This window comes from Indicator indicator, unplaced genomic scaffold (genome assembly GCF_027791375.1).
Source record: "Indicator indicator isolate 239-I01 unplaced genomic scaffold, UM_Iind_1.1 iindUn_scaffold_251, whole genome shotgun sequence".
Taxonomy (NCBI): domain Eukaryota; kingdom Metazoa; phylum Chordata; class Aves; order Piciformes; family Indicatoridae; genus Indicator; species Indicator indicator.
Genome location: NW_026539316.1, coordinates 14,057 through 41,504, shown reverse-complemented (window position 1 = coordinate 41,504; position 27,448 = coordinate 14,057). Strand labels below are relative to the sequence as shown.

The following is a 27,448-nucleotide window of genomic DNA, read 5'->3' as shown; positions in this document are numbered from 1 at the left end:
AGGTGCTTCCTGAACTTCAAAATCTTCTGTAGGTTCCTTTGTCCTCTTTTTTTGGTTTCTTTTATTTCCATGTAAGTTACCTTGGGATGGGGGATGGGGGAAACTTACATGAAAAATAATCTAAAACCCACTTTCAAATTATTTTTGAACTGATCTAGTTAGTTAAAAGTTACTTTGCTTTCAGTCATTATTTTAAAAACATGGTTAAACATTAAAACAGTTTGATGACCTCTTAATGCTTAGGGTCTGGTTTCTGGTGCTGAAGACTAACTCTAGAACACATCAACTGCTTTATATGAGTTACTTTAGAAAGATGAATCTACCTAAGCACTAGTTTAGGATCTGAGCATTACTGCCCAACAGCTCTTTTGTCTGGGCAGGCTGCACATGATTGACCTATAGGGCTTTTAACTCTCCTGTCACTCTGGAACAGTGACTTAGCACTAAAATGGATTTTTAAGTCTCCTCCTTAAGCCTCCCTTAAGTTCTCCAAATGACACACATGAAGGTATTTGCAACACCTATTAAGGAGCCTCTGGATATCACCAACTGTGGAGATTAATTTTCTCTTTCCAGTATGGCAGTTCCAGACTCTAACAACAAGCTTACTTCTAATTTTACTGGAGACTGTAAGATCCCCTTCCTTTGTGAACCAAAATCCTAAGAACAGAATCACATTGGTCATTTTAAACCAATGGACTTATTCAGGTATTTTGACAATTGTCCACTGTCAGGTTCAGCAGCTGCTGAACTGCAGAAGGTCAGTGACCTAACACACCCCTTCCACAGGTTGTTTGCACTCACTCTACCTCAAAAAAGCCAGGTGAAGGTTTAGGAAGTGGTCTGTTTCAATCAGGATGAAATCATAACATTATTATGCTCTCCAGTACACTTTGAAGCTCAGCAGTACAAAGATTACAAGCTCCAAGGGCACAAATCTGTTAACTGAAAATTGCCCTAACATCTACAAGCATTCTGTTCCAGTGAGAACAAATAGCTGTCAGGATTCAAACTAGAGCAACCTGAAAACAGGGATCATTTTCAAATTGAAACAGGGATCACTTTCAAATTAACATTCTTATCTAAATGATCTAGGACAGATTCTACCATCAGATTCTGAACCCACTGAAATGGCTCCAGGAGAACCTGCTACTTACGAAAAGCCAGCAGAAAAAAAAAAAAAACTTCCCACAATATGCTTCCAAGTTTAAGATAAGAGGATTTGGGTAGGGGAATGATTGAACTGAGATGTTTTTATCAATGTACACAATATATGTACTAGAAACACCTGGTACAGGTACAATTTCCATTACAATTTCTTGCAATATGACACTGAGGAAGGTGAACAAAATTCAGCACTACAGCGTTTAGATATTTAATTGGGGATCCATTAAAATTCTAACGTCAAGGAAGACAACAGCTGAGAGAAAAGAAAGAGATTATGATAGGTGGGTGATTACATGTCAAAAAATACACTCAAGAGCTACTTATAATGATGAACTATTTGCACACAACACAAATTTCAATTACTTCTGGATCTTGATCTCCTTTTAGGTGAGTCTTGAAACACTTTACGTTTGGCCTCTCCAATATTCTTCAATGATGAACCTTGAGAGATACAGAACGTGGGGGGGGATGTTTTTAAAACTGAGATCCAAATATTTGACACTTTAAAAGTTAAAAACTTTGCAATTTTCCACAAAAATGAGGTTATTTCACACGCACACACACAGAGTTAACAAAACTGACTGCCATTTTTATACAAGTTTTTCCAAGTCTCACAAACTTTCAAACACTCCCTCTCATTCTTGTCATTGCCCAAAGCAGCACCTGTTGGCTTCTAATTCTTCCAGAATCACAGAATGGTTTGGGTTGGAAGGGACCTCCAAAGGTCACCTAGTCCAGCCCCCCCCTGCAGTGAGCAGGGACATCCTCTTACAGTGCCATAAAGCTATTTGCAATTTGAAAAATTATAGCTACTTAAATTTGATCAAGTTCATCATGCAAATGCCAAACTATCTCCCTCCTCCTTTTCTCAAATAAATTACTCCAAACCCCCTCAAATATTTTGCAAATTGAGACTGTTTAGCAAAACCAAACTCTAGACAACAGCAACCAAAAAAATAAAAGGGGAAGGAAAAAAAAGACAAAAAAAAAAAAAAAGAAGTATTTGAAAAGAAGGTAAAAGAAAGGTATTTGCAATCTTGTACAATGCCCTAAAAACTTTGAGCAGCACAATAAAATGCCAAACAGATCAAAAGTTTGTGAAGAAAGTTTGGAATACTTCTTCCTGAGTTGATGGTGACAGGAGGTAATAGACTTTGGGTAGATCTGAATGTGGAGCACTGCTTCAACTTTTTAACCATTTCCTGACTATTCTATAAAAAAAAAAACAAACAAAAAAACCCAAAAACAACTCAAATTTTTACTGGTCTTCCTTTCCCACCATCCACTCCTAACAGGCAGTGGATGCAATGGCAGCTGCTTATGGGCAGAAGAAGAATGAGAATTCAGCAATCTCTAAACAGCAGAAGGTTTACATAGAACAACTTTTCAGAACAACGAGCAAGAAAATGTAGACTTGAAGGGTTGCGTTTATTGTAACCATTGGCATTCCTTTGCTATTGGCACAAACACCACCAAGAATTAAAAGTGGAAAACAGGGAAAGCTGTTTTCCCTACAGCTCTGCAAGGTGTGCTTAGTTTAACACCACTAGGGATATCAAATTTAGTTAGAGTACACTAGCACAGTTTTACGTTTACCAGAGTCTTCTTCAGATTTGGGAGAGGTCACTATGGCAAACTTTGTGTTATAGCGAGCTTTCTGTTTTTCACTAAGCATGTTCCACTGTGATTCCAGCAATTCTTCAATCTCCTCACTTGAAGCATCTGGATGTTCAGCAACCACCTATACATGCAGAAATAGGGTTGTATTAAAAAAAGAGAGGTGACCATTGAAAAGGTGTACAATCTTTTGCTCTAGAAAAAAGCTGGGTGCAAGCAAGCCAGCTCTCATTTCTGCTGCGGACACAACTAGATTCAAATCTTCCGTACCCAGTTTTTCTCTGAATAACCAATTCCCTCTCTCTAAAATAAATAATCTACCAGCACAGTCAGAATTATTAAAAATAAGTTTGGAAGTATCTATTTCACTGAATATTAGAGATCATTCAGTCCAATTTCCCTGCCAGAGCAGGGTCACCTAGGGCAGGTCACACAGCAACACATCCAGGTGGCTTTTGAATGTCTCCAGAGAAGGAGACTCCTCAACTTCTCTGGGCAGCCTGCTCCAGGGCTCCAGCACTCTCACACTGAAAAAGTTTTTCCTTATGTTCCCATGGAACCTCCTTTGCTCCAGCTTGCACCCATTGCCCCTTGTCCTGTCATTGGACATCACTGAGCAGAGCCTGGCTCCATCCTCCCAACACTGCCCTGCACGTCTCTGTAAACATGAATGAGGTCACCCCTCAGGCTCCTCTGCTCCAAGTTGCAGAGCCCCAGCTCCCTCAGCAGGGAGATGTTCTACTCTCTCCCAGTTTGAATAACCACTTCTGTCTCTCTAAACCTATCAGCATATTCAGAAGCATTAGGAATCATTCTGGAAGCACCTATTTGCCTTTTAACATTCAAAGAAAGAAATGGACTAAGTGTAAATCTTGTCTTGTGGCCTTAAAAAAAAAAAAAGAATTATTTCTTGATGAAATTGCAATCTACACCACAAAAGGCAAACAAGCAATGTTGGAAGATATGCTTGCCTGTAAAAACACCTATCAGTTCATTGGAGAACTCATTTAAACACAGACCTCTTTGCTTAACAGAGAGATTTACAAGCACACATCTGATGCAACATTCTCCTGTTTTCACTCATCGTTTCATACTATGTGTATGAACATCAGGAACTCAAAATGCTGTGCATCTCTTCTTTAGAATATGAGAATGACACACTGAAGCTATCAATATGGGATTTAAGAGAGCTGCTAGAGGTTTGTTCAACAGCAGTATTAAAAATAAATTAGGAATCATAGAATGGGTGAGGTTGGAAGGGACCTCAGAGATCATCTACTCCAACCTCCCCACTACGGGCAGGGACATCTCTCAACTAGACTCAGCTGCTCAAGGCCTCATCCAGCCCAGCCTTGAATAGCCCAGGTAGCAGGCACCCACAGCCTCCCTGGGCAGCCTATTCCAGAGTCTCACCAGCCTCATACTGAAGAGCTTCTTCCTAAGATCCAGTCTAACCCTGCTCTCCTTTGGCTTCAAACCATTCCCCCTTGTCCTGTCTCTAGACACCCTGATGAAAAGTCCCTCTGCAGCCTTCCTATAGGATCCCTTCAGGTATTGGAATACCTCCAAACTTCCGATAGCTCCTAATTTTCCTACTTTTATTTAAGGAAAACCACATTTGATCTTTGTGAAAGAGATCTTGAGCAATATCTTGAGGCCTTGAGCAACCTGGTCTAGTGGAAAGTGCCCCTGCCCATGGCAAGGTGGTTGGAACTAGATGATCTCTAAGGTCCCCTCCAACCTCAACCATTCTATGAATCTCCACGGAAAATGCCCCGCAGTATTCTCCAAAATCAATTCCCAGGATACCTACTGGAAATAATGTCTCAGGTGTCTGGATGGGCATGAAAATCAAGCACTTCTCTCAGGCCCTTATTCTAACTATGCTATGGAACACATGGAAGACGTTTTCTTGGATCTGGGAATTAACATCCCTGTAGGTGTGGAAAACATGGCAATCCGACCAGGCACATCCTGGCTCACCCAAGCTAAGCATACTTCCATCACTCTTACTTGTCTTGATGTTCACCAGCTCCCTACACATATGGCAATCCTCCGCTGCACACCCTGCTAGTGAATGTCTTTCTTAAATTTACTTCAAAACAGATGCCAAGCCCACATCAATGAATCAATATCAGCAGAGCTGCCTGCCACTCACTTTTACCTCGAGTCAGACACCCCCTTCCAGTGATTCCTCTGGTTAGACTCCCCAGAGGAAGCCCAGAACAATTCCAGTAGTACATAACAGATCTTTACTCCTCTGGTAACAGCACAAAACACTTAATGCATCGCTAGACCACCAAAGTGCTCCGAGCTTTCAACATCTCCCTCAGGGAAGCTCGGCTCTTAAATCATTAGAAACATTTGCCAGCAGTTCATCCACTCTTCCAGCAGCCATCATTCATTTACAAAACTCCCAGCTATTCCTCACTCTCCTATCCCCCCCTAAAACCAGCACAAAAAGTAGTGACTAAGTAAAGCAAACTGACAGATGACTCCTGCTGTACAAAGTCAGACTCCACACAAGGCACAGCAGAAACAGCTCTTCTAGAGCAGTTTGTGATTATTAGAGGCTCCTGAGAGGAGTCTTCAGTCATTCCTTGCCATTCACTTCCATCCCTTCCTAAGTCTGGGGGGTCAGAGAGCCTTTTCTGGGACTGTAGTTTGCCTTTCCTCTAAGTAACAGCAAATATTACAGTGGCCACACACTAAACTCTCAGATGCCACCAAGCAGCTCAAAACCAGGTCTGGCTTTCAGATGGTGTTACCACTCCTAAAGCATCAAAACACTTCCAACAGCAACAAAACAAACTCCTGGATGGAAAGCAAACCGTGCAAATCGAAGCAAATAAACCAAACAGAAGGTGAAACTCCAAATCCTACTTTGAGTTCAGTGTCCATCTTCCACCAAAGGCAGAAACCTGCCACTTGCAAAGCACCATGACAGGCTATTAGTGTTAAATGAACTCATGCCACTCAGGCTCAGGACAAGAAGGATGGACATATAAAACAGTTATCTCCCCACTCTGCCAGTTAACTTCAAAGCAAGAGAAAAGACAAGCCAGGTTTTGCTGCCCTGATCAGTTTGAGGGACTGTTATCTGCAGTTCCCTGGTACCTGCAGGTTTCAAAACCTTGCTCTGTTCTCTCCACAGAAGTGCTTCCGTCCTTATGGGAATGGATCACACCATCAGGTAGATCTGGGTTTTTAGGAGTGATCTTATGACAAGGTCCCCAGGCAGAAACGGCAGGACGTTCTCTTGCTTCCTTCTATTTAAACTCTGTAATATTTGCCCCTACCATCAGTGAGATCTTCAAGATTTGCAGCTTCCCAAAATGACACCAAAGACAAAGCAACTCCTCAGTGGTCAATACTGCCATAACCTTTGTATTTTCCATCTCTTAATTTAAGAGCTGTAGTATAACCACAGTAGGAAGTGAAGCTTGGTAACTAGCACAGAAAATGAAAACACAATACCAGAGACTCAGCATCTCTCTTGTGTGGGAAAATGTTAGGCTACGAGTCCACAAGCCCAGACATACTCATCTCATTTCTTCCACAGAAATAATTTCACCTTGCTCAGTATTGCACAAGACAAAGGCTGGGGACTGATCTGTTGGAGAGCAGCTCTGGGGAAAAGGACCTGGGGATCCTGGTGGATAAAGGAATGACCATAAGCCAGCAATGTGCCCTTGTGGCCAAGAAGGCCAATGGCATCCTGGGGTGTATCAGAAGGGCTGTGCCTAGAATACCCATCAGAGAGGTTCTCTTCCCCCTCTGCTCTGCCCTGGTGAGGCTGCATCTGGAATCCTGTGTCCAGTTCTGGGCCCCTCAGTTCAAGAAGGAACTCAGGGAACTGCTTGAAAGAGTCCAGCACAAAGCCACAAAGATGCTGAAGGCAGTGGAACATCTCCCTGCTGAAGAAAGGCTGAGGGAGCTGGGGCTCTGCAGCTTGGAGCAGAGGAGCCTGAGGGGTGACCTCATTCATGTTTACAGAGATGTGCAGGGCAGTGTTGGGAGGATGGAGCCAGGCTCTGCTCGAGGATGTCCAATGACAGGACAAGGGGCAATGGGTGCAAGCTGGAGCAAAGGAGGTTCCATGGGAACATAAGGAAAAACTTTCAGCGTGGGAGTGCTGGAGCCCTGGAGCAGGCTGCCCAGAGAGGTTGTGGAGTCTCCTTCTCTGGAGACGTTCAAAAGCCACCTGGATGTGTTGCTGTGTGACCTGCCCTAGGTGACCCTGCTCTGGCAGGGGAATTGGACTGAATGATCTTTCAAGGTCCTTTCCAACCCCTACTATTCTGTGATTTTTGCTGCCTAGGTTAAAGGCCAAGGAAACTCCCTGCTGCAATTATCCAAGAGAGAAGATCACTTGTAGAAAAACTGGAAATAGATCTCTGGTCTCTCAAACGTGAGACAAATGATTTACCCATACAACATTTCATAATAAATGTATCAACATCTATATTCAATAGCCTGGCTACAAACCTCTTTCATTTCTGGAGCCAGCAGACTGACCTGGCAGTGCTCTTCTCAGTTTAACCAAAGCCATTAAGAGGTCCAAGTAACACTGTGTTTATTTTCAGTCTCGTTATTAGCCTAAGCTCTAAAATGATCCTAAATTGAACCACAACTAATCGAATTCCATACAACAGAATCTGCTTTTCAAGTCTTTTATACAAAGTTCTTGTCTATTCCTGTTTTCTAACACAAACATCATCTAATCATATCAACCATTCAGTAGCTAAAGAGTGCGGTGAAGTCACCACTAACTTCTTTGTTCCTTCTGCATTATGGTACAACTCCAAGCAAATATGACACCTAGTGCTTCTTTGAGTGCATGGAACTGGACTGCAGGTGGAACAGGAGATTGAAAGGAAGCAAAATGATGGTAATGATTTTAAAGTAATGAGCTAGAAGAGCAGTATTGCTTTTATATTCTAAGAGAAGCGTTGATACTAAGGTATTTATTTATTCTACCTTGTATTGGAGTTTATTCCTCTCAAGAGGACCTAACTTCTGTCCCAACACATTGCACACTGACAGCAATTTTAACAAGCTTGAGTAACTAGCTGCTTTTGAAACTCCTCTTTTACTCCAAGTAGGTAAATCACCAGAGAAAGGTTTGGGCTAGAAGGGACCTTCAAGATCATCCAGTTCCAACTCCCCCTGCCATGGGCAGGGACACTTTCTACTAGCCCAGGCTGCTTGAGACCCCATTCAACCTAGCCTTGAACACCTCCAGGGCAGGGGGCATGCACAACCTCCCTAGGCAACCTATTCAAGTGTCTCAGGTTGTTTTTGAGGAGCTCAAAGTCAAGTGAACACACCAAAGGAACCGAGACACATCTTGAGACTGAACAAACTAACTATAAGCAGATTTGCCATCAACAGCATAACTTTGTTCTATTTGTCTGATTACGGGTGTGCCTATCTACTATATTTTAGGTACATTAAATAAATATTATACCTAACACAAAGATACTAAACACGACTTTTGCTTAAAGTACAATGGCATTACTAAGAATTGCAATGGCTTTATCACCATCTTGTTTATATTTTTCATCTATGTTCCCTTCATTCTCTGTTCCTGCCTAGACTAACATTTGATGCAAGCACACTTACTCAAGCCCAGAGTATTACTGATTCTCCAGTGACACCTAGTTTTTGTCAAGTCAAGAAGTTTCTTGAGGTACAGACATGAGAAGAGGACATCAACAACACTTAGAGCTGAAAGAGACTAACCTCATCTCTGTGCTTCTGACAAAAGACCAAGAACTGAGATACTGTGTCGCCCTTTCTGCTTCGTGGAGTAGACGCTGCAGTTTTCTTTCTACTGAGAGGGGAGCCTATCCCTCTTTTGGATTCTGCCTGTTCAGATGACTTTTGAGGAGTAGCATTCTTAGTCCCCAACTGACTGCTCTCTCGTGTATCATCAGTAGCAGACAATTTTGATGTCCTTCTCCTCCTCTTGGTAGGAATGCCAGACTCCTTCATTGACTTCAGCTCTCGAGCGCTTTCCTCGTTGGAGAACGATGCCTCATCCATCTCCTCCAGTGGTTCCACAGCAATGCCAACCTCCTTGGCCACCCGAGGGTTGAGGCGAGGTCTGTCCCTAACATAGATGAAGGTGTACTTGGCCTTCCGTTCTTCCACTGTCATGCTCACTGCTTCACTTGCTTGTTTAACACCCATCTCCCACTGCGGCCGCAGCTTCCCTGAAACAGGCTTTAACATCTGCAAGAGAAAGGCCCAGAAGGGGTGAGAAACAGGGCCACTTGGGACTTCAAAATGCCACAAACCTCACAAAACATTCCCAAGGCACTCAGTGTCACAGATAACTGGAACTCAGACATTCAAGTGGAACTGTATTTGGGAGTGGTTTTGCATTTGTTGGTGCTGGTGTGGCAGTGGTTTTGTATTTGGGAGTGGTTTTGCATTTGTTGGTGCTGGTGTGGCAGTGGTTTTGTATTTGGGAGTGGTTTTGCATTTGTTGGTGCTGGTGTGGCAGTGGTTTTGTATTTGGGAGTGGTTTTGCATTTGTTGGTGCTGGTGTGGCAGTGGTTTTGTATTTGGGAGTGGTTTTGCATTTGTTGGTGCTGGTGTGGCAGTGGTTTTGTATTTGGGAGTGGTTTTGCATTTGTTGGTGCTGGTGTGGCAGTGGTTTTGTATTTGGGAGTGGTTTTGCATTTGTTGGTGCTGGTGTGGCAGTGGTTTTGTATTTGGGAGTGATTTTGCATTTGATGGTGCTGGTGTGGCAGTGGTTTTGTATTTGGGAGTGGTTTTGCATTTGTTGCTGCTGGTGTGGCAGTGGTTTTGTATTTGGGAGTGGTTTTGCATTTGATGGTGCTGATGTGGCAGTGGTTTTGTATTTGGGAGTGGTTTTGCATTTGTTGGTGCTGATGTGGCAGTGGTTTTGTATTTGGGAGTGGTTTTGCATTTGATGGTGCTGATGTGGCAGTGGTTTTGTATTTGGGAGTGGTTTTGCATTTGATGGTGCTGGTGTGGCAGTGGTTTTGTATTTGGGAGTGGTTTTGCATTTGTTGCTGCTGGTGTGGCAGTGGTTTTGTATTTGGGAGTGGTTTTGCATTTGATGGTGCTGATGTGGCAGTGGTTTTGTATTTGGGAGTGATTTCGCATTTGATGGTGCTGATGTGGCAGTGGTTTTGTATTTGGGAGTGGTTTTGCATTTGATGGTGCTGGTGTGGCAGTGGTTTTGTATTTGGGAGTGATTTTGCATTTGATGGTGCTGATGTGGCAGTGGTTTTGTATTTGGGAGTGGTTTTGCATTTGATGGTGCTGATGTGGCAGTGGTTTTGTATTTGGGAGTGATTTTGCATTTGATGGTGCTGATGTGGCAGTGGTTTTGTATTTGGGAGTGGTTTTGCATTTGTTGGTGCTGGTGTGGCAGTGGTTTTGTATTTGGGAGTGATTTTGCATTTGATGGTGCTGATGTGGCAGTGGTTTTGTATTTGGGAGTGGTTTTGCATTTGATGGTGCTGATTGAGTAGTGATATAGTATTTGGGAGTGATTTTGGTTTGATGGCGATGATGTGGCAGTGGTTTTTTTATTTGGCAGTGATCTTGTATTTGGTAGTGATTTTGTGTGTGATGGTGCTGACACCATGCATGAATCAATGACAAAGCAGAAGAGTACTGATTTTTAGTAACAGTGGTAAAATCATCACATTCTTGGCATCTGCAAGCGAAATGTAAGACTAAAAGGCTCTGTAAACCAAGCTGTTTGTAAAGCTTTCTAGTAGAACTCTTCCCATCTGTACATCTCTGTAACAGTAAAAGCAAAAGCTGCAAATCTTGTCTGACTTGGCAGACTCTTACCTTTATTTTTTCTGCTTTAGTGAGGGCTTGCCTTGCACTTTCCTGGCATAATTGTTCAAATTGGTCTTTTTCTTTGAAGGGCACAAGGCTCTTCTCAAATATCCAGGCTCGCTCTGGGGCATCTCCAAAAAACTGAACGTGATATTGACGGAAGTTCTTTTTCTGTCCTGAAAATTCAAACATAAATGTATTTAAGATACAACTCAGCTTATTCTCTGCACTGTCAGACTTGAAGTCTTTTGTGAGCTGCTTTAGTTTTCATGACAAAAGCACAACATAACTGGTTAACCTTTCAGAACCCCACTTAACCAGCCTGAAAGTCTCTGAGCTGTAGTAGGTGAGGCCTGACACAAAAGCATGATGGTTTAGTTCTGAACAAGGATGTGTTTTGCTAAATTAAGTGAAGGTTACAATAATGTCTGTGCTTCCCATGTGTAATACCTTACATATGAAGGCCTGGATGTTCCTAAAAATACCAGGTTTAGAAAAGGTTGCCAAACTTGGGTAGCCTGTGCACTCAGCCTCACCTCTGATCCTCCTAACTTTGTCTATTCATATTGTTGAACAGAAACACTTCAGCAGTCACAGCTTTAGAGACTCATAGACTTGTTTTGGTTGGAAAAGACCTTTGAGGATCATTGAGTCCAACCATTCTCTAACCAAGGCTGGTGCTAAACTATAGCCCTCAGCACCACATCTCTGCCTCTTTTCAACAACTCCAGGGCTGGGGATTCAACCACCTCCCTGGGCAGCTTGTTCTGGTTTTTAAGAACCCTTTCAGGGAAGAAGTTTATTCTAATCCTAGGATGGCTTAGGTTGAAAGGGACCTCAGAAATCATCTACTCCAACCTCCCTGTCATGGGCAGGGGTATCTCTCAGCTAGCTTCTGCTGCTCAAGGCCTCATCTAACCCAGCCTTGAACAGCCCCAGGGAGGAGGTAAACAACCTCCTTGGGAAACCTGTTCAAGTCTCACCACCCTCATACTGAAGAACTTTTTCCTAAGATCCAGTCTAACCCTGCTCTCCCTCAGCTTCAAATCATTCCACCTTGTCCTGCCTCTAGACACCCTTATGAAACGTCCCTCTCCAGCCTTTCTGTAGGGTTCCTTCAGGAAGGCAGCTCTAAAGTCCCCCCAGAGTCTTCTCTTCTCTAGGCTGAATAACCCTAATGTCCAATCTAATGTCCAACCTAAACCTGCTCTGGTGCAACTTGAGGCCATTTCCTCTCATCCTTGGGAAAAGAGACCAAGGACGTTCAGGAGCAAATTGTCTTGCACAGTAATTATTTTGTCCTTGCTGCTTATCTAGGCAACACTGAGCTTTGAGGACTTTGTCTGTCAAAGATGAAATAAAGGCTATTTTTGTTATTTTACCAGGATGTCCTAGCTGCAGACAGACAGCACAGACTGCATTTACAACCACCTGTAAAGATCTACCTCAGAGCAGCCCACAGCCCAGCTCCAAGCAGGCACAGACACTTCATTACTTTTACAATATCATGCTGGAGAGCTGTAACTGCCTAATTAAGGAGTCTAAATAACAGTGCCTGCCACTACAATCATTGAACCTCCTTGTGAATCTTCATAGATCCTGTGGGCTGAATGGCTATCAATGCTCCTGGATAAAATAATGGAATTAATTAGGGGTTGTTTTAGACAAACCCAGGAGTTTTGGTTCATGGAATGGTGGAACCACTTGTTATTGAAGGTGTGGGAGAGCGTACTGGGGACCCACCACCATTATTTGTCTTTTTCTCTATGCTAGCATCCCTGGTTGACCACAGACAGTAGATTGAATGAGTTGGAGCTTTAGTCTGACTTAGCACAGGCCTTCTTACATGAAATTGTACACCCCACAAGTTGAAATTTTCAAACTTTTCTCAAGCTTAACCAGCTGGAATGATGAAATCAAGGATTAGTATCCAGAAACTCAGATTATTTATAAACACTGTTGATCTTAATCCTAGAAATGAGAAATACAGAGCCCTAGCTGAGTGTTTCTACAACTCTCAGATAAAGAACTTTTCTGTTTGGAACAGGAAACTTTTGATAGGGCCCCAATAGTAAATGGTAGGTGGAATATAATATAAAGCCTGCCAGTCACCGGAACAAGTTGCCCAGGAAAGCTGTAAATTCTCCAGCCCTGAAAACATGAAATATTTGACTGGTCAAGGCCCTGGACAACCTGGTCTTATTTGGAGCCCATATGACTTGTAGAGGTCCTTTCCAACCTACATTACTTTATCATTCTACAACCAGCACAGATAAACCTCAACAATTTCAGGTATCAGAGCAGAGTACAAAGCTGCAAATGAGATTAAGAAATTGTGGAGACTTTGCTTAAAAATCTAATTAACACTTGGTGGTCCCTGCGGTTAAAATCAGCTCATGCTGTCTGCATATAACAGCACTGACTCTGTGAACCCCAGCAAGTTTAGCTGTCTGAATTATGGGTTGCTTTCAGTAAAACATCATCCCCAGGAGTATTTCATTTCTATTAGCTTTCAATAAGTTTTTTAGCCCATATCACTTGTCTAAGTATCTCCAGAAAAACAATAGAAAAGACCATCAGATAATTTTGTTTTAGTAAGACTCCACACAGTTTCAGAGATCTCAATTTTGATATCTTCCAGAGACTGCTCAGAGTTAAAAAGATACTGTGGAAGTGTTCTGTTTGCTACATGCTCAAGAGGAGGGTTTATGTGGTTTTAATTTTCCTCTTGACAACAAGGAGCTGATTGAGTTGCTGATACAACTGAGGAGATAAACTGAAGAACAGAGGTTTCCCAACATAACAGTCATATGTACCTGAGGAAATCTGCATGGTTGCAGCACCACTGACATACCTTTTAGTTTAGTATAGGAATGGAGAACAGGATCAGCAGAAACCATACAGGGCCACCATGGAAAACCAGACACTTTTGACCACACGAGATCTCCTATGTTATACTTCAACAGATGGACTTTGTCTTCTTTGACTGTGCTTTGAGTTGGATCTCTCTTAGCAGGAACCTTAAAGAGATAACAAAAAAGGGGAAAAAAACCCCAAAGAGCTATCACCATGTTTCTTCAGATATGCACTGGGATTACTAAAGAGCACACAAAAATAAACAGTTTGTATTCTGTTGAAACATTCTCGTTAGATGTAAATCCACAGAGTGCTTGCTAACACAAGGAGGGAAATCAGAAATAGTTGACCAGAATAAACTGCTTAACAAGCAATAATTATATTTCATGTGCAGTAAAAGCTTTAAAGTCATCATTTTGAACATCAGGAAGGTTTGCTTTGATTTAAACCACTGGAACTACGGAAGAGCCAACCTCCCTCTGTACTGAATATAATTCGACAAGTTAAACACTGGACACAGAAATGTGTTCCTAGATTTAAGATGAAACACCCCCCTCAAACTAGACCAGACTGAAACAGGGCCTTCATGTTTGAGTAGGAACTACAGAAATAACCACTTAATGCCCCAAACTCTACAGCTTTCAGCTGTCTTGTTTCACACTGAGGATTCGTGTCATGAGCCCTTCCCCAACCCTTCTGCAAATATTTTTCTCTTCCAGTTCTAGCAGTAAGAGTTTGTGAGTTTCAAGAAGCATAGAATGGTTTGGACTAGAAAAGATTTCCAAGATAAGTCTGACAATTCTCTAACCCTACCAAGGCTGGTGCTAAACCATGTTCCTCAGCACCACATCTCTGCCTCCTGAAACACCTCCAGGGACAGGGATTCAACTGGACTGCACTGCAATAGGCAGCCACACTACAAACACAGACGGCTGGAGATCCACTTAGACTCCAGAACAAAACAAAACCTTACAAAGAAATGAAAACAAAATAATCCAGGTCCCTAAACAAACTAAATGCCATTAAAAGAAATTCTTGACAGTGAGGGTGGTGAGACACTGGAACAGGTTGCTCAGGGAGGTTGTGGATGCCCCTTCCCTGGAGGTGTTCAAGGCCAGGCTGGATGAGGCCTCAAGCAATCCGGTCTAGCAGGTGTCCCTGCCCATGGAAGGGGGTTAGAACTGAATGATCTTGAAGGTCCCTTCCAAACTAAACCATACAATGAAATTCTATGAAGATGTGTCTGGAATCATACTTGGAGCACGCAAACTCAGGCACTCAACCATGTCTCTTCACTGTGAAGATAGCAACACTTGCTGACCACAACCACAGATACTTCAGCTCCTGCTATCTACTTGTGCTGGGTTTCATCCAGCACTACTCCTGTTTTCTGTCACAGACTTGTGTAATAAAAATAAAAGTGAAAATGTTTTGTCTCCTCTGGCATCTCCAGCAGGAAAGAGAACGAACTAGGGAAGTGGTTGCAAAACAAACTCCATTCCTTTCAGAGGTTCAGGAGAGGTACTAGGTTTGTCTGCAGAGAAAAGGGAGCAACAGAAGAATTATTTTTGTAACATTGTTTAGTCACTTGAATTCACCAAGAATTCAAGACACTATAAACAAGCAAACAAACTATGTCTAAAGACAATTCCAGTGTATCTTCCTTGAAAACACAGCATCACAATTTTGCTCCTAGAGATGCTCTCCCTTCCTGGAAAATTCAACAATTTCATTTGACAAAAGACAAATCAACACATGGTCTTCAGACAAAGACCTTTAAGATCATCCAGTCCAAACATTCTCTAACTGGTGCTAAACCATGGCCCTCAGCACCATATTTCTGCCTCTTTGAATCTCCTTCAGGCATGGAGATTCAGCCACCCTCCTGGGCAGCCTGTTCCAGTCTTTGAGAATCCTTTCAGGGAAGAATTTTCTTCTAGTGTCAGTCTAAACCTGCCCTGGTGCAACTTGAGGCCATTTCCTCTTGTCCTATCACTTGCTAACAGGAAGAAGAGACCCAACCCAGCTCCAAGCTCCTTTCAGGGAGCTGCAGAGAGCCAGAAGTTATCCCTCAGCCTCCTTGCCCCCAGACTAAACAACCCCCAGCTCACTTAAAACCAGATATAACCTCAAATTTGTGTTTCTGGTTACATTTAAATTTTTTTTTTTGGCTCCCTCATTAGCAAGACTTCAGTGGAGGAGAATATTTTTTAAGATGCTTTTACATTTTCAAACAAATCTGCCCAAACCCACAACCTTCCTTTACACAAACACTAGATGAGCAAGTAGTTCAGAAATAAACTTCACGCAGTATTGTAGTAAAGTAGGACACAATCTTTTTCCAGCTTGAAGAGTTGAAGAGAAACAGATCCGATCATTAACAGATAGATCCAGTAAGATGCAAGTCCTGGAACACTTCCCAGCTCTCCATCTTACTTGAAAATGTGAAGAGGAGTTTCTTTCAGCTGCTCTATTGAATTTCTGCATTTACATTTAGATGACCTCATAAACTCTGAGTTACTGGTTTGCTATTGAAAGGTTCCACACTCCAGAAGCTTAAATGAGATAAGGCTCGATCAGAAAGAATGAAACCTGCTTTGATATTGAGTATTAGAAAAAGATTTCCACGCATATCCAACTTCTCTAACCTTCATCCACCCCCATAAAACCTTTGATGCAGTATCTAAATATGTGTAGAAGGTACAGAAGTCTGGAATACCCTAACTGTAGAGCCCTGGGGAGGTTTGGCATGGGAAGCAGCTATTTCAGAGTCATTCCCACATGAATTTCAGGTAGGATAACAGAATGAAAGCTAAATCAGAAGGACACACTTCTAGTCTACTGCCCATATTGCATGTGCAGATGATACCAAGCTGAGTGGTGTGGTTGATAAGTCTGAAGGACATGATGGGTGCCATCCAGAGGGGCCTGGATGGGCTGGGGACATGGGCGGAGGAGAATCTCATGAGGTTCAGTAAGACAAAGTGAAAGGTCCTGCACCTAGCTCAGGGCAACTCTCCATATCAATCCAGGCTGGGGGAATGATGAGATTGAGAGCATCCCTGCAGAAAAGGATTTGGGGGTGCTGGTGGATGAGAAGCTGGACATGAGCCAACATTGGGCACATAGCCTAAAAGGCCAGTGGCAGCTTGGGCTGCATCAAAAGCAGCATAGCCAGCAGATGGAGAGGTGATTCTGCCCCTCTGCTCTGTTGAGACCTCACCTGGAGTGCTGTGTCCAGCTATAGAACCCTCAATACAGGAAAGACATGGAGCTGCTGGAGTGGGGTCCAGATGATGGCCTCTTTATTTATAATAGGAAGATAATGTACCATAGTGATAGACAAAGATAAAATTACTGTGAGCAAAGAGCTCTCTTGGAGGTCCTGAAGTTAACGTGCCCTGAATGAAACCCCCTCCAGAACGAGGGAACTGGTAAAGGAGGCTGATAGCACTGTTCCAATACAGATCAAAACATTTTGCTTTTGCTACTTTGCCTGAGGGTTACACTAAAGCTTCCTTCTTTCCTGACAAAAGGGGGCACTAGGGGCCAGAAATGACATCTGGGACAGATCACTGATTTCCCAAAAATCTGCCTGTAAATGAGTCCAAGTAACATAACCCTGAACTGCAGCTCTTACTCAGCTACGCATGGCAGACAGACATTATCTGGGGTTAAGGAGAACACTGAGCAGAGCAGCAGCAAAGCTTCACAGTACCTTGCACAGAACAGCAGTGAAAATGAACAAATTCCTTGCCACACCAATCAGTACTGGCCAACAGAATGTAAAAAGGAGATGCTGAGATGACAGTATCAATCATAAGACTAACAGAGTAGGAACAGAACCACAGAATCATTTTGGTTGGAAAAGTCCCTTAAGATCATCCAGTCCGACCACTCTAACTCTACCAAGGTTGGTGCTAAACCATGGCCCTCAGCACCACATCTAAAGTCTTAAAGAATAAATCTGGTCGACTTAAAATCCCAACTAAACCCCAAAGCATCCTTAACCTCTCAACTATGTAACAGCACAATCTGTTGTTGAGAGAAAGGGAAGTTAGTTCTTCCAGAAGATGGCCTGCTCACCATCACTTCGTATGATCTGGCATGTCCCCTAGTGTCCAAAATTAAATGAAAAACAAACAAACAAATCAAACAAAACCAGAAAACAACCCAAAAAGTCCCCATGAGGGTGGTGAGGCACTGAAACAGAGAAGTTTCTCTCCACTGCCCAGAGAAGCTGTGGAGGCTCCAAGCCTGGCAGTGTTGAAATTTAGTCAGGCTGGATGGGGCCTTGAGCAACCTGGTGTCCCTGCTCATAGCAGAGGGGCTACAACTAGATGGTCTTGAAGATCTCTTCCAATCCAAACTGTTCCAGGATTCTATGAATGGCTTCTGTATGTGGAACACCACACAGGACTCTTCAAGCTGAAATCAAAACCTGAGCAGGTTTGTGAAAAGTCTATCAAACTATCAGTGGCAGATGTTTGTTCATGATCCCTGCATTTTAGGATTATGTGAATCAAGTGAAACAAGAAGGTGGGAAACTGGAAAGGAAAAAGAGCTGCTCTGCTGCATTCATGGCATTAAGAGCTGACACTGACTCCAAAAGAAACTGAATTCCAGGAATTTAGCCATCTACAGTTATTAAACACAAAGTCATCAGCTCTAGAAACCTGTGAGTCACAAACTGATGGGGGCTGAAATGTTCTCAAAGCAAGCATCACTCCATGGTTTGCCATGTCTCTGCTCTCCATTAGGTAACCTCAGCCCCAGGCTGAGGTGCTTAATTAAAAGGGTCCTTGATCCAGCTTGGTAGAATTGTTCTCACCAGGCATTTTTGTCAGCATTTCAACACACTTGATTTGGATTCTCCCACTAGTGTGTTTATGAAGAGGGGGAGGGGGGGGAAAAGTATTTACACATTCCATTTAAAAGTGCTTAATTGAGCCCCTTCTCCATCCAAGAACAAGAAGCCTGCTATGGAGAGCACTGCACAAATACCTCAGCTTTCTGTAATTAATTTAGTAGCCACTCTGAGAATACTCAGAGCTTCCTCAAGTGCCCCCAAAACCAAGCTGCTCTTGAGGCTGTCTACACTTTGTGGTGCTTCTCAACCTACAAGGAGTTCTTTCAGATCCTTTTGCAATGAGGCGTTAAGAACAAACAATTTAAGGTTCCAGGTTCACAACTCCAGCTGCTCCTTGGAAACTGCTGAGCACAAATGAGTTTCCAAGGTGCTGCTAAACAGAATCCTTTACTAATGGCTCAGGCAGAACAGTAGCTCAGAAACCCTTCCAAAAAGCATAACAAGATATTTGTCTTCTTCCTGAAGGGATCACCCAGAAGAGGTTTTCAGGGTTACTCCTACTCCTTTGGGATTCTGGTGACATCACTCACAGTCTGTTATCATTTGCCTGTCAAGGATCTGATACATCAAGGGCAGCCAATTAACAAAGTTCATTTCACTCTACAGATCCTGATTCCCATGACAGCTCAGCATTTTATGACCAAGAATTCATGGAATTCCAGAATGGTTTGGGTTGGAAGGGACTTTAGAGATCATTTAGTTCCAACCCCCTGCCATAGGCAGGGACACCTCTCACTAGATCAGGCTGCCCAAGGCCTCATCCAGCCTGGCCTTGGTCCTCCAGGAGGGGGCATCCACAACCTCCCTGAGCAATTCCTAATAACTGATGATGAAAAACAATCAAGCACATCCTCCTTCTGAAAAACGCACATTTATTTGACTCTGTTTTTAACTTTTTGCTTCTTTTGAAACTAAACCAAGTCACCTGAGGATCTGGCTGTAACAGGAAAATCAAACATTTGTTCAGCACAGCTCTCCAATCTTACACAGGCAAGTTCTTAATTTCTGCTCATTTCTACCAATTAGATGCAAGCATCAAAGCAACATCCCCACCCTCAGTGGTCCCCATATTCCTGTATTTTGTTAGCACAGAAGCATAAAAAGCAGATGATCCTCAGACTGCTTCTGTTCCACCCTTAGTGGATGTCGAAATAATTGCCATTGACTGGGACAGGCACTCCAACATTCTGCAGGTATCAGAGTGGAGCTGGCCAGAAGAGTTTTCCTCTGTGAAGATGAAATAGCAATATAAACATGTAAGGACTGGTGGAACTTCTCCAAGAACTTACAACTGGCCCTGTGTAGCTGCTGTGAAGTCATAGAATCATTTTGGTTGGAAAAGACCTCCAAGATCATTGAGGCCAACCATCAGCCTAACACCACCATGGCCATTAAACCATGCCCTGAAGTGCCATGTCCACGTTTCTTGAACACCTCCTGGGACAGTGAGTCCACTACCACTCCATTACAGGCTGCACCAAGCAGAGAGTCACAACTTGCCAAGTTTCTGCTGTCATACTGAAAGAGGGCTACAACAAAACTGGAGAGGAACCTATGTGGAGGGCACAGCTTTTGGATCACCTACACCTTAGCTGCAATCCCTAGAGCAAGCAGAGCAGTGTGTGGACTTTCAGGTTTGTCCCAGACATAGCATTGTTGCGTTTCTGAGCTACTGCACCCATGCTGGGGAATCATGCCAGGAAACCATGCCAAAGGGCAAAGTGCCACTTGCAGGCCAAACCCAGCTTACACAGAACAAGCTAAAGTGTGCCAGTGTCACAGACTGAGCTGGTCTTGGGGTTAGAGAGCACAGCCCTCCTTTGGGACCACCAGCATAAGAGTTGCAGATATGTGTGCTTATTTCCCATTCAGAAACTCTGGGTTGCTCTAGAGATCAGAGTTGGATTGCTTCACATCAGTAGCTGAGGTAAACCTCTGCCATCCTCCTCCAGACAGGATTGTCGCCTTTCTAAAAAAAGCTCCAGGTGAGAAAACTCTAGGAAAGACCTCAAAGAACAGGCTGCCCAGGAAGTTATGGATGCACTTTCCCCGGAAGCCGTGTTGGATGGGGCCTTGAGCAACCTGGGCTAGTGGAAAGTGTCCCTGCCCATGGCAGGGGGGTTGGAGCTGGATGATCTTGAAGGTCCCTTCCAACCCAAACCATTCTAGGATTCTCAGAGTCCTAACTGGAAGCTGGAAGTGACAAAAGCAGCAAATCAAAAACCAGCCACCACAGAATCTAGTGCTAAAGCCACCAGTCCACTGCCCCTCCCATGAGCTGCACTATCAAGTGCCCATGGGTTTGGCATGGACTCAAACATTGACATGTGATACCTACCACCAATTGCAGAGCACACTGGGAGGTGGTGTCACACCACTATCAGCGTAGTGCCTTGGCAGGTAAGTTGCTAACCCTGGCCTTATCAGAAGAGGCCTACATTGTAAAGTCAAGTCCTCAGGTGGAGAGATACCAGGGGTGGGGGAAGAAGGGTGAAAGGCAGGACAGGAGGGAGGAAACAGCCACAGCTTGTGCCACTTCCATTCCTTTACCTTGGGAAAGTGAAAGCAGCACAACTGCTTCTTGGAGGCCTGAGCAAGGTGGTGGTTATCAACAGAATTACAACTCATAGCTGGCAGACCATAGTCATTCCAAACTAAAAGGTGTCTTGCACATCATAGAATCATAGAAGAAAAGATAGAAAAGCCCTTTAAGTGCATCCAGTCCAACCATTCTCTAACTTTACCAAGGTTGGTGCTAATCCGTGGCACTCAGCACCACATTTCTGCCTCTTTGAAACACCTCCAGAGATGGGGATTCAACCACCTCCCCGGGCAGCCTGTTCCAGCCTTTGAGAACCTTTCCAGGGAAGAAGTTTCTTCTCATGTCCAACCTAATCCCGTGAACAATCCCAGTTCCCTCAGGTGCTCCTCACCAGACCTGTTCTCCAGACCGTTCACCAGCTCCACTGCCCTTCTCTGGACCCACTCGAGCACCTCAATGCTTTTCTTGGGGTGAGGGGCCCAAAACTGAACCCAGTGCTCAAGGTGTAGCCTGACCAGTGCTGAGTACAGGGAGGCAATCACCTTTCTAGTCCTGCTGGCCACACTCTGGCTACAGATAAGGATTAAAACAGCCTTCTCTGACTTTAACAAAACATTCCCAAACAAGAGGACAAGCCAGCAACTGAGCACTGGAACATTTGTTAAACGATCTGCCTCTCACCTCAGCAAGATAGCAATCTGCTGTGTCCATCAAGCAGAGATATAATTACCTTACACAAAAAGCAGCATTTGAACCATGGCAATTTTTGCTCAATCAAAAGAGAAAGAGCCTGGACAAAAAGAAACCAGCCCAGAAATAAAACCAGACAAACAGGTTCTACACTTACTTGTAACCTACAATAAAGAGATTACCAAGTGCAAAATTAATCAGATTTTACTCCAAGTCTGTTTCTCTAACTTGCACTTCACAGCCACAATCAGCTACAGAAAACCACAGTGTGATGCATCAACATTAAGGCTTTGGATGTTGGTGATAAAATAACAGCCAGAGCAGGGGTGTGAAACCAAAGAACACTGACACATGCTGGATACCCACTCCCTGGAGGTATTCAAGAACAGGATATGAGGCCTTGAGCAATCTGTAATAGTGTAAGGCATCCCTGCCTATGGCAGGGGGTTGGAACTAGATAATCTTCAAGGTCCCTTCCAACCCAAACCATTCTATGAATCTTTGACATCAAGACACCACAGCCGTGACCAGAGAACACATGTATAGTGTCCATGTGGACAAACAGTTGAAAAACCTCCTTCAGCATGTTCCCTACTGCTACATTTTTCTTTCTTCATCTGAAACGTGCAGAGTCGCAAACCCTTCCTGAAAGACAGACTCACAGAATGTTAGGGGCTGGAAAGGACCTCTAGAGATCGAGTCCAATGCCCCTGCCAGAGCAGGATCACCCAGGGCAGGTCAGACAGGAACACGTCCAGGTGGGTTTTGAGAGTCTCCAGAGAAGGAGACAACCTCTCTGGGAAGCCTGTTCCAGGGCTCCAGCACCCTTCCAGTTTCTCCTCAAGTTGAGGTGGAACCTCCTGTGTTCTAGCCTGTAGCCATTGTTCCTTGTCCTATCACTGGGAACCACTGACAGGAGCCTGGCACCTTCATCTTGACACCCACCCCTCAGTTATTTATAGACATTGATAAGATCCCCTCTCAGCCCTCTCTTCTGAAGACTGAACAGCCCCAGTTCTCTCGATCCCAGGCATTTACAGTCAAGGAGTTAGATCATAAAACATTATCTTGTGACCTTCAAACACTTTTCCTTTTGCCCTTTGTGCTTTAAAGTGCACTAGGCAAGAAAAAATAAGTCAGAAGCATGACCCTGCTTCAAGTGCTCTGGAAAGACAAGGGTTAGGATATTGCAAAGCCTGAGATCAAGCAGGTGGTTGATCTGCTCTGTGATTCTAACACCATTTCAGGTTTAAGGTTTGCAAAACCAGCACCTGTTCATTACCCAAAGCCCTCATTAACGCTTACCATTGCTCTACAGCATTAAACTTTGAGAAACACAGAGCATCCCTGTGACCTAAGCTTCTTCCTCCAAGACAAAATGATTGCAAACCACATTCCTTTAGATGGAGACTAGCAACACCAACTAAATAAAGGGGGAAAAGGCCTCCCAGAAGTGTTCTTATTTACAGCTTGGGAAAGCAAAACAAAAAAATAAAAGTGAGATTTCCATTTCTGCCCATGTTTAAAAGAAGCAAAAAGCATGACCGTAAGACTTAACAACATTTAACAAAATTATCTAGCTATTTTCAATGAATACAACTCCCTAGGTTATAGCAAGGAAATGCAACTCTTTCCAGATGAAAAATAAGGGTAGAGACAACATTCCAGCTCCCAGAATCTGAAGGTGAAAAGCCTTGCTTATCAGCCAACTGACAGCTGTGTCCATTTTTCTTTAATTCAGAACCAGGACTATAGAAGTAGTTTGTTTTTCTCCTGAAATATCTGGTTCTTACAGGAAGCCAGAATATCTCGTGCTCCAACAGTTAAAGGTCACCTCTAAATTCAGAAGTCTCCTTGCTCCCTTGCCCAGGTGCACACCACTAGGTCTTGGCTTCCTGTCTGGAAGAAGTTTCTGTTTCATACCTCCCATACTACCACATGCCCTGATTTGCTCTCAAGATTTATTTCACTTGTATGGAAACAGGATTCAGGGGGTATTCCCAGCCCAGGCAAGGAACAAGGACAGAACTAGAGCGCATCTGTCCCCTACTGAGACAAGGGAGTGTGTCTGACCTGTCTGTGGCAATCATTAACTGAAACACCCAAAATGAAGGTTAGCACATGAACAAATGAGATCTCAGCACAAACTACAAAGCTAAGAGAAGGAGAAATGTAAAACAAGGTACTACCTTCTTTTCAGTGGGGCTTGAAGTCTTTGATACTAAGGCTGCTTCAACCAGACCCTGCTCAAGTAAGGAGTCATATTTTATGCTTCTTTTTCTGCTTCTCCTCTCCTTGTGTGCTGGCTTTTGTTCATTTTCCTCGGACTGAGACACATCAGCACCATTGTCTCCACAAATAGAAGATTCAAAGAGAGGCTTTCCATTCATGTAGGTTTTGGTGATCTTCAGCTTGATTTCTGGAGAGCCATTTTTGATAGGAGTCGTGTTGGGTGGTGTCCCAACTCCCTTTATTTCCTGGGGTTCGAAGCGCAGCTTGGCATCTTGGGCCCCGGACTCGCCATTGAACACACGAGAGGTGAGATCTTTCAACTTGTCAGCTGGAATAAATGGAAGACCCTCATGGCCATTGTATTTTTGCATGACCCCATCTTGTAGGGTGGCAGAAAGTTGTGCTTTGCCCAAATAGACAGAACACTCCCGATTCACTTCACAATTCTGAGTCTTCCCATTGGCATTGCCAAGGATCTCCGGCACCTGCTTCATTTTGATGTAGTTGATTTTACGAGTTAAGAGTTGAGAACTTCTTTTGATGCTAAAGTCCATTCAGCCCAGATGTTTCCAGTCTTACACTGCTGTTTTAAGACAAAAAGGTAGAGAACAGTTTTAATAACACAGAAAGCTACTGAGAATTCAGACAGATGCCTCCCTTGATGCAACACTCAGTGCGCTTCACACCAGTTTTACTCTAAAGTGCTGCTTACAAAACTTCATAACCAAAACACTTCAACATCTCTTAATATTCATTTTAAAAGGTCAAGAAAAATAGCTTGCTGAACCTTCAGCTCTCTTAGAGCAAAAGCAAGGAGCAAAATTCCAGCTTTCATTTCAGCAATCCGTTAACAACCCACAGCAGGAGGCATACCCACACTAGCTACTCACAGGTATTGCACTGTTTAAGACAGGTCAGAGTCAGGTGGAAGAAACTATCATTAATAACAACCTCACACAGAGATGATTTCTAAGAGGTTGTGCCAGAGTCAAACCCCCACAGGCTGTGTTGCTGTAGCACCTACACCATGGACAGCAGCACCACCAGCTTCTCTCTCTGGCTCTACTAACAGGCCCCGACCTTCCATCACTGCAGGAGTAAATGGGAATAGAGAGGGAGCTCCTGCTGTCGTCAGCACTTGTGTTGTGCTTTCTCCCTGTAGTCTGCCCTGAGGTGAACAGGGCACTGCTGTATTTATTTTATTTTTGGGCATAAGATCTCCTCAGTCACGACAGATATAGGGTATGTGGCTAAGAAGACCAATTGTATCTTCAGGTGCATTAAGAAGATTGTGTCCAGCAGGTCAAGCGAGGTCCTCCTCTCCCTCTACTCTGCCCTAGTGAGGCCATAGCTGGATTCCTGGGTCCAGTCCTGGGCTCCCCAGTTCAAGAGATAGGGAACTACTGGACAGAGTCCAACACAGAGCAATGAAGATGCTGAGGGGCCTGGGGCATCTCTTTGAGGAGGAAAGGCTGAGAGACCTGGGGCTGTTAAGCCTGGAAAAGACCAGCATGAGAGGGGATCTTCTCAGTGCTCAGCAAGAGCTAAGAGATGGGGGCAAGAGGATGGGGCCAGACTCTTGTCAGTGGTGCCCAAATGACAGGACAAGGGGCAATAGGTGCCAACTGGACCCCAGGAGGTTCCATGTAAACACAAGGAAAAAATTCTTCACTTTGAGGGTGTGTGCAGAGAAGCTGTGAAGTCTCCTCTCTGGAGAGATTCCAAATCCACCTGGACATTGTGATTCTGAGCAACCAGCTGTGGGTGTCCCTGGACTAGGGTCAGACCGGATGATCTCCAGAGGTCCTTTCCATTCCCCACCACACTGGGATTCTGTGATCATCTAACACTCATTTTCCCACAGAAATTTGAAGGCACACAGCTAAAATTGCACCATCATCTGCCCTGGACAGGTTTTGTGAAGGTTCTACAAAGGTAACCCTCCCTATCTCTACATTTAACTATCACAGCAAATAAGCAAATGACAGAAGGACTCCTCTATGCTGCTAGAGCAGGCAAGATGATTGTTTTCATTTTTAGAATTCATAAGCAAAGACTTCCTGTTACCAGATCCAGTGTAGACATGATATAGAGAAATCCACCACCATAGATATTGTGAAAGCTCAGGACAGAAATCATCATATCCATGCTTTAGGTAACCAACTTCAGATATGATTAAGTCCAAGAACTGTCATCTTGAATCAGAAATTCATCAAATCTAGTCTCATATACTTCCCAAGAAAGTGCATTGAAAACCATGATGAATAACTATTGAATTGCCAGTTGCTATGGAAGAAATCTCTTCTGAATCTCACCACCTTGTTTATTAATGCCCACAGCTTACAACTGGTGTATTTGCCACCTCTAAATCAGGAATAGAAATGTACAAATGCTGCTAACTGAGCATTCTGCCAGCTGGGCAAAGATTCTTAAGGGTGTCAAGCTTCAATTCAAAGCAACTGGCAAGCACAAAAATGCAGGGAGAAAAAAATATAAATTTTAAAATCCTAACTCAGTCACTGAATGGCAAATGCTCTCAGCCCCCCAAGGTACTGCTCTAAGGTACCTACAAGATTAAAGGGAAGTATTAGGAAGGAATTCTTTACAGTGAGAGTGGTGAGACACTGGAACAGGTTGCCCAAGGAGGTTGTGGATGCCCCCTCTGGGGAGCTGTTCAACAACAGATTGGATGAGGCCTTGAGCAGCCTGGTCTACTGGAAGGTGTCCCTGCCCGTGGCAGCGGGGTTGAAAGTAGATGATCTTCAAGGTCCCTTCCAATCCAAACCATTCTAGGATTCTATGAATCTCTGTGCAGACTCATCTGAGAAATGAAAAACCTCCAGCAACAAACAGCAGCCTGAAAGGCTGGTATTAAACAAGGTAAGAGGTAGAAGCTGACCTGAACTCCAAGCAAATCTGTGACAGGAAAGGTTCTAGTCTTTCTTTAGCCAGATGAAGTCTGAGTTACCAATAAAGTCTCTGGTAAGATGAGGGAAACCCACCCAATTGTGTTAACCCTTCTGAAGAGGAGTCAGAAGTAAAAAGAAACTTAAAGCTCCACCAGAAAGAGAACAGAAGATCTCATCAAACCGAAAGTGAACTCATGTACTTCCACCAGCTCTCTCCAAGACACTCTCAGCCCAATGAATAGTATGACAATGTTTCAGGCTGTGACTCAGGAGATTTAACTGAAATCAGGTTTATATTAAGCAACAACTGATGACAAATTCTACAAATCTCTAGGCAAAAGGCAAACCTGATGCGGAACACGTGACACTGACGGCTACAGAGATGACAGCAAAATGCCTTACAGAAAGAAAACCAAACCACCCCAAACACTCAATTGTTGTACTGCCTTCCCACAGACTCTGAGCAGAACAAACCAGAATGCCCAGCAGAGATCTGGGCATCCAACCCCCTCCATCTCAAGCAGCTCTCCCAGGTCTGCAGACGCCCTCCAGTGGCAGCCTGACCCTGCCAGGGCAACAGCTGCCCCTGCCCTGCCTGCCAGGCTGCTGCTAGCCACAGCTCCTCCCAGCAGGGCCAGCACCGAAAATGACTCTCTCACTTCCTCCTGGCCATCAACCACAGGGTGCAGCTGAGGAAATGCTTTTTAATGTGACTGCATTAGCTGCTTGCCAGGG

At 43.9% G+C, this 27,448-nt stretch overlaps 1 protein-coding gene across 1 annotated transcript; it reads right to left on the bottom strand.

Moving 5' to 3' along the window:
- Positions 1-6: 6 nt before the first annotated feature.
- LOC128980539 (histone-lysine N-methyltransferase NSD2-like) lies at positions 7-24,358 on the bottom strand (the record flags this gene model as incomplete). The annotated part of the gene is made up of 7 exons (XM_054399012.1): positions 23,762-24,358; positions 13,469-13,634; positions 10,624-10,790; positions 8,530-9,021; positions 2,764-2,908; positions 1,531-1,608; positions 7-80 (listed from the first exon to the last, which is right to left on the bottom strand). Coding segments are annotated over exons 1-7 (1,719 nt in total), but the record flags the coding sequence as incomplete, so codon positions are not given.
- Between the last annotated feature and the right edge of the window lie 3,090 nt (positions 24,359-27,448).